Below are 12649 nucleotides of genomic sequence, written 5' to 3'. Positions count from 1 at the left end.
TAAGGCAAAACACACTGGCAATGGTGTCTTCAGTAAATACAAAATATTTCCAAGGGTCCATACATACAGCAACAGTCTAAAACAAACCGAAGGAGTTGTGCTCTGCTCCGGCCCTGACACTCGATGCCATACACAACGCTGCTTTCAGGCAGGGGGGAACCACCTGGGTTTCTTTCACTTCTATGTGGCCTGACAAGCTTGGTTTACTCTTTCCATTCATTTGTGCACACAATTAAAAAGCAGTTTGAAGCAACAGCCTCAGAGCTAAGTCACTGCCAGTTTTCTCACTCAACTCTCCAGACCTAGGCAAGCTGGAAAGCGCTTCCAACCAGAAGAACGAGACTGAAGCGAACAGGAACAGCTCCTGGATACATCCCGGGGGAGAAGAGCCTGATACGGTGGTTTTCTGCCAGAGCAGTTTTCCAGGTTGTAAAACAGATCTTTGTTCCAGAAGTTTAGATGCATCTGACTAATCCTGCTGAAGACAGACTGGCACCCACCCCTGCCACGATAGATTACGACGGCCTTAGATGCATCCAAATAGCACACACGAACACGCTGCTGGTCCTGCAAGGTCAGGACTGTGCTCAGCCAGCCTGTTTCTGAAACAAAACCAGGAGCCGTGTAGTGCTGAGCTGCAGTCTGGGCTGAAACAAGAGGATCTTTGCATCCACAGTGCAACGGATGCATCTGCAGTTACTGGAGCTTTTCCTTTCGCAACTGGAAAGCAGGCTGAGCTAATGGAAGGGGGCTCTGACTGGAAATCCCATTTCTCAGTTACGGTATATTTTCTAAATTTGATTTTAGGTGAATTTGGAGAGGATGAATACACACACAGCTTATCAGCAATAGTATGTTTCAACCATATATTTGCATGCAAACTACAAATGCTTAGATATTTATCAAATTAAAGAGATTTTTTACAATTAGAAGATGCGGTAATTGAGAAAGATTTCTCTCCATGGAGAGGCTGATGCCATTAGCCTCAAGGACTTGGAAATGGCATGCTGGTTAGACAGCCCCCACCCAAACCTCGGGATAGCAGCGGCTGCCGATCCGTTCTCCAATTACAAAGTCCCAGAACAGCGAACCCGCAAGGACTGAGACCGACTGACAGCATCTAATCGGCAGCGTGTTTGGAGAGCCTTCTTTACCTCAAAGCAGAAGTCTTGTCCAAGGATACTGCTGTGAAGTGGTTTGACAAAGACTTTTTCTTCTGACCCAAGATCCAGGGCCTCCACGGCGCTGCCTGGGCTCAGTAAAGACTCGTGGGAACGGGACTCTTTCAGCTTCGGCAATCCTCGTGACCTGCAGGAGCGCGAGGGGGAAAGGAAACATCATTTTTTTCCCTCAAAATTACCACAAGAGCTGGCAAGATCCCAGAGAAAGCTGCAACTTGGTGGTGTTGCTTCGGAGCAACTTCTACAATTAGTCTGTCAGCCTTATGAAAATAACATCAGGCTGGTAATCCCAGACTCCTAAGGAAATATCCAGCTACACCAGCCTAGGAAGTCCATTCCCACCGACCTAGAAATTGGAGCTGCCGAGCCATCAGTGAAAGAACAGCAGCACACCAAAAAGTGCAGAACTTAACTGTTGAAATTTAAAGAAAAGCCATAGATACGTTTGGATATGTTACTGAAAAGATTTACTGCTGTCTAGATTACCAAATAAACGTTGCGTATTAACAGCAAAAATCACACCAATCTCTAAGCCAATGCAAAATGATAGCTACTCTCATTAGAGATGACACTCCATCCCACAATACACTTGATTTTTCTTAAAATTCAAAGCCTTTACACTAAAGTCAAATACTCGAATAATTTCCCACTTCACAATGCTCAAGTCGGTTACCTTATACACAAAATTTAAATTTTGCATTTTCTTCTTCAGTTGCTTCTTCCAGTTTTAAGTTTCCAATTTTTTTTTTTTGTTGACACCTCCATTCTCTCTTAACGTCCCCTCACTAACATGTACCGCTTCTTCTCAGCCCTCTGCCCTGTAAATCCCTGAGCTTCACCTGAGCTGGCACCTCCCAAGTTCACAGCACCTTTTCACCAAGGCAGTCTTCTCTTTGCTCCCACCGGTTTTCGAGTACTTCTCCAAGACATTCCCCTGCCTCCGCTATGCCGTCGCTTTTTGCGACCAACAGCCACGGCATAAAACGCACTCCAACACGTTCTGTACGCTCCCAATTCGATTCAATCCAGCATTTGTGCATGGCAGGGAGCTCTGCTGTCAGACAGCATTCTAAAACGTGCTCCGTGCATAGGTGACAGTGGTTTCACCTGTGCTCCTTTACCTCCAAACTGACACCTCGACTACATGCTTCTGCAATCAAGTCCTGTGACACTCTAGGCACAACCAGCACTTCTATACTTCCGAAAGTAAACACGACGCGCACACGCATCTTGTTCTTCCTCCAGCTGGAACTTGGTCAAGGCCTTCACAGATGACCAACAAGGAGGAAGAGCACAGAGTCCCGGCTTAGCAGAGAAGGAGCTGTTTCTTTAGGTTTTGTTAAGATACCGAGGCTCGTGCTGGTCCCTACGCCTGTTCTGTGTTCCATGAAAGCGTGTCCATAAATACGGCTGTACACCCAGCAAGGAAGGCTGAGCACGAGGAACAGATGTGAAAGTAGAAAGGCATCAGTTGTCTACACATTACGCAGAGAAAAGTGAAGCTCTGAAACGATGCTCTCTCTCCTGTGTTTGTTTTCACAGTGTATCTTCTACTATTCAACTCCCAGTATCAAACAGAAAATGTTTAAAAATAATATATTTATGGAGGAGTAAAAACCACAGCTACCTCCAAGAGCTTCCTTAATTTTGAAAAATAAGTATTTTTGTATACTTCCTTCACATATCTTATACAAAAAAAAATCCTCGCGTTTTCTATTCTTGGCAAAATCAAATCCCTCCTATCCTTGCGCAATTCTGTGGGGTAACAGAGAGGAAAAAAAAAATAACCCCAACAAATATTTGGAAAAGGCATCTTCAGTACTACTAAGGCTGCTTAACAAAAACCTGGGTATCACGAAGGATACATGTAAAGCAACAAGCAGAGCTCATTTGACTGCTCTTTTGTACAAAACAAAACGCCGAAGGTATCCTAGTAGATTCACATACGATAAGATTTATTAAACAGTAAGGGAGAACTTTGTTCCCATTTAATATATTGGATGACCTAAGTGCAGGCAGCAGAAACCTTTCATAAAAGGAATATTACAAAGACATTGATTTCAAATGCAAAACAGCAGCCCCGGTACAAACGCGTTGGCTGCACTGTGCATGCTTTGTTATAACAGGTTACAGCAGCAGCTGCTCCAACGCAAACCTAAAACCTCAGCCCTGTATAATTGAACACTCGCTGCAGTGAAGGTAGGGCAAGTCTAAAATAAACACACCACAATACACCGCTTTAATATCATCTCTGCAAATCCTCTCTAATTTCTCCTCTCAAGAAAGCACTGCTGAGGTCACTTGGCTTCTGTCCCTTGCCCAAACTCTCAGCAATTCCAGTCCTAACAAAGTACTTTGGTGCACAGCGGAGGGGAGCTGGCTGGGAGCCTGCAGCCAACTCCCGCCTTAGCTCCTTGTCAGGGAAGGAAAGCATGGAGTGGTCACAAAGAGGGGGAAAATAAGGGAAAGAAAAATAATTACCAGGTAAAGGAGAAAGAAAAAAAGAGATTTTACAAATCCCAGTTAAGCGGCGGCTGCGCTCGGAGTAAGGCAAATCAAGCAGACCTACATGAAACAATCGTACAGCCACTTAGCAGCGCAGCCCCAAATCATAGCGGTGCCACATGTCACAGCCCTCCCTTGCCAGCTCCGTTCTCTGGGCTACATCTCAGACAGTAAATCCTGCCGGGAGAGGAAGAAAGGCACAGATATCCAGGAGGAGTTCTTCCTCAAGCCTTAGGTTACACATTTCAGGTGAGCATCATGCCAGGCAGATACGCTGGGACAAGAAGAAGAGTCACAGCTGCGCGGCGATGGAAATCTCTCTCCTCATCGGCTGTGCTCCCACCCCGGCCCCACGGGTGACACCACCAGGCTCCCGGCTGCATGTCACCATGGTGCAGCCTCCCGTAAGGAGATTAGGGGGGCCAGCAGACGCGGCAAAGGTGACCTTTCCAGAAAGAAAGAAGTCCCTCCTCTTCTTTCCCTATCAAGACCCAGACAGTTAAAGAGAGCGAGAGCAAGGGAGGCATCTCCCCAGCATGCCGGCGCACAGCTCTGGGGACAGGGTGTGGGCACAGGCAGGCAGGCACAGCCATCGTACCCCGTGCCTCTGCAACCCGTCTCGCAGGCTACATCTTTCAGTAGCATCTAGTCTGCTTCACTGCTCTTCTAACGAGTTAGCTTTGCACGTCTTGTTGGGCTGCAGATCAGCTGGAGCACGGCTAGTTTCCTTGACTCACAGTCCTGGGGCAGAGGAAGGTCTATCTGTTTGAGCGATCCCTCGAAGTTACCGTATTTAAAACAGCACAATGAAACCATTAAGTGGCTTAGAATTGGCACTTTATCTTCCATAAACACCACGGCAGTGTCATAAAGTTGTTGGTTAGATGCAACCGCATGCATTTCCAAACGCAAGTACATGCACTTGTAAGCACCGTGGTATATATTTGATCTATTGATAGATCTGCAAAGCAAATCATTGACTTGTGCCTAAATCAGCAGCGTCCCAATCAATACAGGCAATAATTATCCAGAAATAATAGTCTTCTGCTGCTTTAAAACCTCATCTGATATTCTGAAGCTTTAAGTAACAAAGAAAGAAAATTGCTTGCTGGCTTTCCTTCTGCATAGATGCCACTAACTTTCCAACGTCCAGCAAAGGGGCTAGATTAACAGAATCTTTCCTGTATTAGGTACGAAGCTACTGATAAAACGCATATTGCTTGGAGTCTCTGTTAAGAGAGAGGTAATCCCAGAGAAGCAGATTACTGTAAACAGGAAGATCACACATGCAAAAGGTGGGGGAAGGGTTGTTTGTACAAATCTGTTTCTGTTAAACAGCTCCATTAACAACACCAATCCTGTTTTAAATTACAATTAACCACCGATGATCAATTTTTTTTCCTGCTGCTTTTTCTTTCTACTACTGCAGGCAAGAAAAAAGATTGTAAAGGAACAACATACAATACAAGCTCTGAGCAAATAGCTACCAGCAGCACTAAACAATTCTTAGACAGGTATTCTCCATAATTTCTTTCCCATAGGAAAAGCAGGTGGAGGAACTTCTCACCTCTTTTCACATGTTTTGGAGCACTGATCTTCAGAGCTGCATAATTTCCTTCTAAATCAGAGCCCAGGCAATGCCCCAAACCACTGGCCTGGCAGCATCACACCACTGCTACTGAAAAAGATCTCATCCACACCACTATCTTGCTGGCCCAGCCACAAGCTGAGCCTCTCTCCTTGCCCACCATAATTCAGTAATTTTCCACTACGGGAAGATTTCGGTTGTAAGCCGGGAACTAGCAACCTCTGTCTTTCAGTGGCTGCCCATGGCATACAGCTGCCTATTAGCCGACTTCTGTTATGTTCTACTATCTATAAGGCATGGAGGATAAAGGGTTAAAATCCTAATTGCTCTGGTTATGAAGCTCTCCTGCAGATTTTGACCTATTTAAAAGCCAACCTACAAAGCACAAAAGACTTTCAATTACTGTGCTTACCAGGGAGAGCACTATATTGCTTGGAAAACAAGCCTGTGGACATCAACAATCAAAAACATTAAAAAAAAAAGTCTAGAAATGAACAACCAAGGAACAGAATCCCATAATCTGTTTCTTTTAGCGAACTGGTATGAAGGCAAAGAACTCTGAAAAGCATTTTTTGTTCAGCCCAAGCACCCGGCTAAAGCCATGCCTTCACTGGTCTTACGCGAAACTGTACATCTGCATGCTTCAAATAATTCCAGCACAATACGCGTGTGTTGAGAGACACACCCCGAGATCAGAAAGCTGAATTCAATACTTAGCCACTCGCAAAGTCACAGGAGAGAGCTTGGACTGTAACGCAGTGAACTTTCTGCTCAGCGCTGGCCGACCTGGACCCTAACGTCGGCAACATCATCTGCAATACAGGTGCGCTCGAACCAGTGCTGCAGCATCAGGTTTCCCCATGCAAGTGTTCATTTTGCAGGCACCACACCCCACTTCATTTTCCAACTGCCAATTAGCAGAACATCCTATTACTTGGTCAACAATTCTACAAGTTTAACCAGTTTCATTATTAATTTTTCTTTCAAATCATAAACTTAGGGTAGCTTATTTAGATGCAAGTTCTACTCCGCTGCAATTAAACGCTGGCTTTTTCCGAGCATATTGCTTTAGCCTTCCGTTGAGATTCTGGTCCTTTCGTGCCAGGCCCTACCCAAAGCCTCATTGTCTGAATCCCGGTTTTGCAAAGCCCTTCCCTGCCTGCCTCCTCTCCCTACAGATCACAGCTTGTCTAACAGGCACCTCATACGGCGCAGCCAAACAGGCTGCTGAATTTCACAGTGGTAGCATTCCCCTCACCCTACTGTAACCATGGTCTCTGCTATTAATGTTTCAAATTCTTTTGTTTTGCTGGACCAGAGATGTTTAACTGATTCTGTTTCATTTCACTGCTAAGCAATGTATAGGTGAACACAATGTGGAAGAGCCCGGGATTTGCAGAAAAGCATCAGCCATGAAGAAGCGTGTTCTTATAAAGGGGTCAAGTGAGCGTGCAGGTGGGACAGAGGCATCTAACACCAAAGGTGAAAGTTTGTGACAACAGGCTTAACACTGAGAATCAGTTTTCAGTGAAAAACAAGCAACTGAATGAGGGTTGAAAAAAACCAGCTGAAAGAAATATGTTCACCAAAATAGGAGTGAGACGTCTCTCCGGAAACAAACCACTCCTCCCCTCTCCCCACACTCCAGTATGCAGATAGAAACAGATACGCTGAATGAATACAAGCTCCGAGTGAGTCAAGCCTTAATAACGCGTTGTGTAACAAAGATTTTTATCCTTACGTCTAAATCAAGATGAAAATCACCACCCTTTTTTTGAAAACCGGCGTTAAGTTAAAATGAATGAATATGAAACACACAGCGAGATTTGCTTCTATTATTTATACGGTCTGTGCTATTTTCATACTACAAAGAAATCAGAAGGAAGGAGCGAGAACTTACCGAAAGTAGAAAAAGCTGTCGTTGGAACAGCGATAGCGTTTCACCATGAACCCCAGAGCCATGGCTACCCGCTTCCCTGCAACCTGCCGGAACCCATTCTGAGCGAGCACACAGCGGATCCTGTGCTCGTCTACGACTATCTGATAATGCCATAAAATGACTTTTAGTAAAGCAGGAGGATTCCCACGTGGCACTAAATCCCAACAGGGCAAAACCCTCCCAGCTGTCTGCAGAGCTTTATTGCAGTCGCTGAGACCATATGCAGCCCGTCTCGACCATCTTCGCTCCCTCACCGTAAACAAAACTGAGGCGAGAACTGTTGGTCCACTTGGAAATACTCTCAAATTCCTGGCTGCAAACTGAAAAATATTGATTTGGTCCCTCCTTTCAAACGCAATTTTCCTTAAGTCTTTTCTCACGCTTTTTTCACATGTTTTATATATTACTGACACCGAGAAGATGTGAGAGACAAATATGTGGGTTGAAGAGCTCAAAGAATGCAGTGGGAAACAGGCTGGAAAAGCTGTAAAAGATGATGCGCTAACACGGTGCCAGATAGCCTCATGGTGAGAGCCGGGGATAACCTGGTGCGGTGCCGGACTGGCCACGTGTCTGAAAAGCTTCATTCACATCTGGCACCGGCCACAACGGAGCAGAGTCTAAATCTTCTCACGTTAGTGCCTTGTAAAGACAAACGTGGGTTTTCCAGTACAACAGACTACCCAGCAAACAATCTGAGCCTGGAGTGACAGAAGCGACGGGAATTACGGATGAGAGGGTTTGGATTTCTACAGGATGCCTGGCTGCTGACCCACAGCAGGCTCATTTCTGGAGGGGCACCGCAGGTGTCTCCTCTCCCCATCCACTAACCTAGTCACACTGAAACAAAGCGAAGAGCCAAAAAAAGTAGGTTGGCCAACTTCTTTCTGCTGAAACAGAAAATCTGATTATGAAAAAAACCTGCAACTTATCTCCATCGCTCCTTCCTACAACATTCCTGAATCCTTTCTATTTTAAACCAACTCCAAACAGACAGCTCCCACCCTCTGTCACCATCCAGCACGGCACACAGTGTTACAGTATCCCAAATCTTGATGTGCACCGGGGTAACTAATCTTCCTTATTCCAGAATTTTTTAGGTATTTATCTATAAACATCTCCTGTTTCTTAACAGGATCCAAACACCTCAGAAGCATGAGAAAGCAACATGACAGCAGCCTCTATTTCCTTCTAATCCTTACAGGGTTTTGGTTTATAAAGCTGTATAATACTTTCTTTGAAGGCAGGGCTCTTGTATTTGTCAGAGCAAGAAAAAGTAGATGCTATCAGTTAACCTGGCCCTGAAAACCTGTATAACACCATGACATCACCTAGCATCACCTGCTTAAAATGGGAAAGGGCTGACTCACCAGCACAGGACAGGAAAGTTTCTACTGCAACCGATTAAGACTCATGCAGAAAGCAGGGAGAGCAGAAGGTGAGAGAACGGCAATTCCCTCTCATGAATTAAGAGTCAGCTGCTACGTGTTATCTTCTTTCAGGCAGAAACAGTTGTCACTGATTTGTCCCATTGGAAAAAATTCCAAACAACAGCAGAATTCTGAACACTAATCAATCTTTTTAGCCTCCTATTTCTTCCAGCCCATCTCCTCCCAGTATACTAATCTGTTCCTCATCTTCAGCGCTTCATTCCCACATGGTTTCCGAGTTGTTTTTCCTGCTGTTCTACCCACCAATTGCAATTTCAGGCACCCTTAGATACAGAGTGAAACATATGGGAGGAAAGGGAGAAATTATTGGCAAGTTTCCCTTTACAGTGGAACTGAACTTCCTTTATGGTTTTATTTATAAAATACCATTAGAAAAGTAGTAGCTTTAACCCTCAACTTTCAAAGTTGGTATATTCAATTGGTGTGCTGTCCGATTAGACCACAAATGCAAAGAGAACTCCATTAAACCGTCAATCTTGCCAACAAAAGTTAACTACAAGCTGGAGTGGTGCTGTTCCGCTTTCTTTCCAAAAATAACTTTGCAGCAATTTGTGATGCTCACCCGCAGCACAAGGCTGCAAACAGAGCTTGAGGTGAGGCTCATGTTTTTGAGCATCAACACTCATTTGTACAAAGATTTATCTCCAAATAAACTTAATCTCCGCTTGCTTTCCACATAGCTTGGCTACTCCCAAATGGTCCCCCCTGCCTCAAAACTGTGCCCTCTGTTTACTTCAGCAAACGTACCTCTGAAAGGAGGAAGATCACATGGGCTGGTATCAAAGATGCTTTGTTCCATTAGTAGCAAGTGATGGCATCAGGCCAAAAAAAACCCGCAACAGTGTCCCATCTCATGCCCTGATGATGCAAGATGCACTGCTATAAGGCTGGCAGTGTAGAAGGCCTAAGGAGGAGGGTGACCAGATGGAAAGTAAAGAGCAACCGCAGGTTTGTCCCTGTCTAACATCCTGCACGTCGCTGCCTTCCCAGGGCTCTGTCCCCCAACCCTCTGCATGAACTCTGCCACCGGGACTTCTCAGCTCATTTGCATCTGGATCCTCCTTTTTAAATCCATGCCAAGCAGACTTAAGAGGACTGACAGAACAGACCAGCTACGCCTAATGCCATCACCACATGCAATGGATTTCATGCTTTGCAAGTCATCAGAGAAAATCCACGTTTCATTCAAGTCTAGTTGACAGTTTGTGCCCACACTGGCAGGGAGCAGAGGGGGACCTGGTTTTAAAGAGAAGGTGGCTTTGCTGTGTATAATATCATGTCTTAAACCAAAGCTGCAGGGCTTAATTGTAGCTAAATTTACTGGCTTTCCCAGAATGACAGCATTTCCCTTGCACTGCAAAGGATGTATCATCAGTCCACATCCAGCATGAGTACCAAGGTAGGGAAAGACAAATACATTATTTACAGCAAAGAGATTTTTTGCATTACAAAACTTCAGGCAAAGCTGGTTACAAACAAGGGTAAAAACAACAGGTACTTTATCACATGCTGGCATTATTTAACACGCCTAGGCTCACTGAGTTGCTTTTCATAGCCACGTTGCAACTCCCCGAATATAGGGTTTTATAACAAAACTTAACTCAAAATAGACCGGGTGGACATTACTATGACTACAGGAGCAACATTATCCACATGGTTAGTCACGTTTGGTAGGCAGCAGTCTTTTCTGTAACTCGTGAGCTTAACAAGACCTCTAACATCCGAAGCCTTGCTATCTCCATGATTTCATGGTGCTGCCTTTCAGATGGGGAAGATAGTACAACTGATTGAAATAGCACAGCATGACAGATACAAATAATGAATTCAACTCAGCCAAAGGAGAAGGGAAAATGCACTAAACAATGCAAAAATCACAGAAGCCTGCCGTGGCCTTAAGTACGGGCAACCTATTTTTCACTCAGTCTAGTTCTCCTGCTGAGCTAGGTACATGCTCTGTGGCATGTAACAGAGTAATGTTTAATAAAAACAATTAAGAGACTTCACAAATAGTTAGGAAAAACTGCGTGTGAGAGCTTTTGCTTGCCTCATATACAATCCATTCCCAGCCTGAATCGCCAGCCAAAAACTAAACAAGCAAGAATATACCAAATGGAGCACTAAGATGGTCTGAAGTTACCGTGATTTCCAGTTTCCTGAAGAACAGACCATCTGTTCATTGTAGTAACACTGCAGTAACTATACAATTGACTGACAACAGCAAGGATTCTTAACGAGTCTGAACTGCACTGCAGATCTCTGGGCTTCGCCAGTGCTAGCTGAACTGATCTGCTCACACCAGCACAATTCCTCCTATTCGGCCACTGCACTGATCTGCAGATTAAGTACTGCATATATCAAGGCAAGTTTCTCTAAAGCTGATCAATCCAACGGTTTTGTATCATGAAATTTAAAGTCTGCGGCTTATTTGAAACAGATGCAGAAAAAGGTATTGGATTCCATACGCTTAACCTGAACTTTTCGTCAGGTGTTAAGAGCAGTAAAAGTTTCCAGTCCTGTGTCAGCAGTAGACTCTAAATAACTTCTAGTATAATAAAGTCGGCCCAGAAAACTACCCATGTGCTTGTAAATTTGCAAAGTAGCTCTGGATGAAGAGAGATTGTTTGGGAGATGCATTGAACCTTACCTGTCATCCGCACTGCGGAGAGATGGGAGACGAAAACTTGTGTTCCTGTCCAACTTTGACTGACTCTTCGTCCTCTTGATGGACCCTTTCAGACGTTTACTGAAGAAGCCCTAAAATGAGAAGTTGCAGAAGTGAAACAGGGAAACTGATGCCAGTAATAAATCAATCAATGCACTGTCATCAAGCCCAAACTCAGCAGCGATTCCTGCCGACAACAATTACAGAACGTGCTGTACTGGGATTCCCCTGAGCAGGAAGAAAGGCAGGGCTAGATTGTCAATGACAGTTCCAGTATGTGATAAATTCAGATCGCAATAATTAGCACTACTGACATTACAAGTGCACTTCAATGAATTCCAGCTATTATACAAGACACCCAAACCCCCGCAATTATCATTTAAGAATTAGATGTCAGCATTTGTTCCCACTTCCCCTTTACAGGCCATGTTTTTAATTCTTGGTCATATTAAGGGTACAAGATGTCTTTTATTATGAGCATCTATTGCAACCACAGTTGCACCCAGATTTCCCTTTTTGATTTAGATATAGCATGCTAAGTCTTACAATAATTGTAATTTCAATAGCCTCACTACCCAAAACTGAAAATTTTAAAAGATTTCACATGCTAGTGACTTCACATACCTGTTCTGGTCTTGCTTTGAAGCAAAGCTTAACTCAAAAAGCTACTTATGATCTAAAAATACTGAATCTTCAAGTCATCTGCCCTCTGAACTACAATTGTTCATCAAACAATCGCAGACCAAAGCCACGTTAGTCGGAGGGAGCCGCTGGGGATTACCTAGCCAGCCTCCTGCTTGATGTGGGCATCTGCCAACAGCTGGTCAGCCTAACTCTGACTTCGTCTAGTTCAGTCTCAAAAAACCTCTGGTGCCGGAGATTTTGCCACCTCTCTGGGTAACTCAGTCCAGTGCTGCACAACCTTTCCAGTGAGGTGGGGGGGAAAAAAAAAAAAAAAAAAAAAAAAGAAGTCCTTGTGTTCAATAAAAACTTCCCAAGCAGCAATCTTCAGCTGCTGCCTCATTACAGCATCTGCCACTGTGGGAAAAAGTTTGGCTCTGTCACCTTCGTAATTCCCCTCTCCGTTGCAGCAGGCTGTCTTATATCATCCCTTAGTAGCTTCTTTCCCAGATAAACAAGTCCTCAACCTCTCCTGATAGTTCTCTCTTTGTCGATAGCAAGAGCTACTGCTGCGTTACCAGTAGTGAAACACAAATACACCTGACCACTGAGATACAAGGGCTGTGTGCATCTGTACATGTGGGGGAACACGGAAATATTTCAGCACCTGCACATTTTGATTTCCTTCTATAGCCCTTTAAG

General features: G+C 44.4%; 1 protein-coding gene across 9 annotated transcripts in view; it reads right to left on the bottom strand.

The window, feature by feature from the left end:
• RASAL2 (RAS protein activator like 2) overlaps positions 1–12649 on the bottom strand; it is a 187936-nt gene that overhangs the window by 31216 nt on the left and 144071 nt on the right. For 8 of the 9 annotated variants that reach the window (XM_055815343.1, XM_055815344.1, XM_055815345.1 and 5 more), the window contains exons 5-6: positions 11309–11418; positions 1155–1308 (exon numbers count right to left, since the gene is read on the bottom strand). In XM_055815343.1, coding sequence (XP_055671318.1) covers positions 1155–1308; positions 11309–11418 — 264 coding nt within the window. Of the gene's footprint in view, positions 1–1154; positions 1309–7174; positions 7298–11308; positions 11419–12649 lie in introns of those variants that run through there. The other variant, XM_055815347.1, reaches the window with a different exon arrangement.

Source organism: Falco peregrinus, chromosome 10 (assembly GCF_023634155.1).
Source record: "Falco peregrinus isolate bFalPer1 chromosome 10, bFalPer1.pri, whole genome shotgun sequence".
NCBI classification, from domain to species: domain Eukaryota; kingdom Metazoa; phylum Chordata; class Aves; order Falconiformes; family Falconidae; genus Falco; species Falco peregrinus.
The sequence above is the reverse complement of the archived record's forward strand: the minus strand, read 5'-3'. Positions and strand labels throughout refer to the sequence as shown.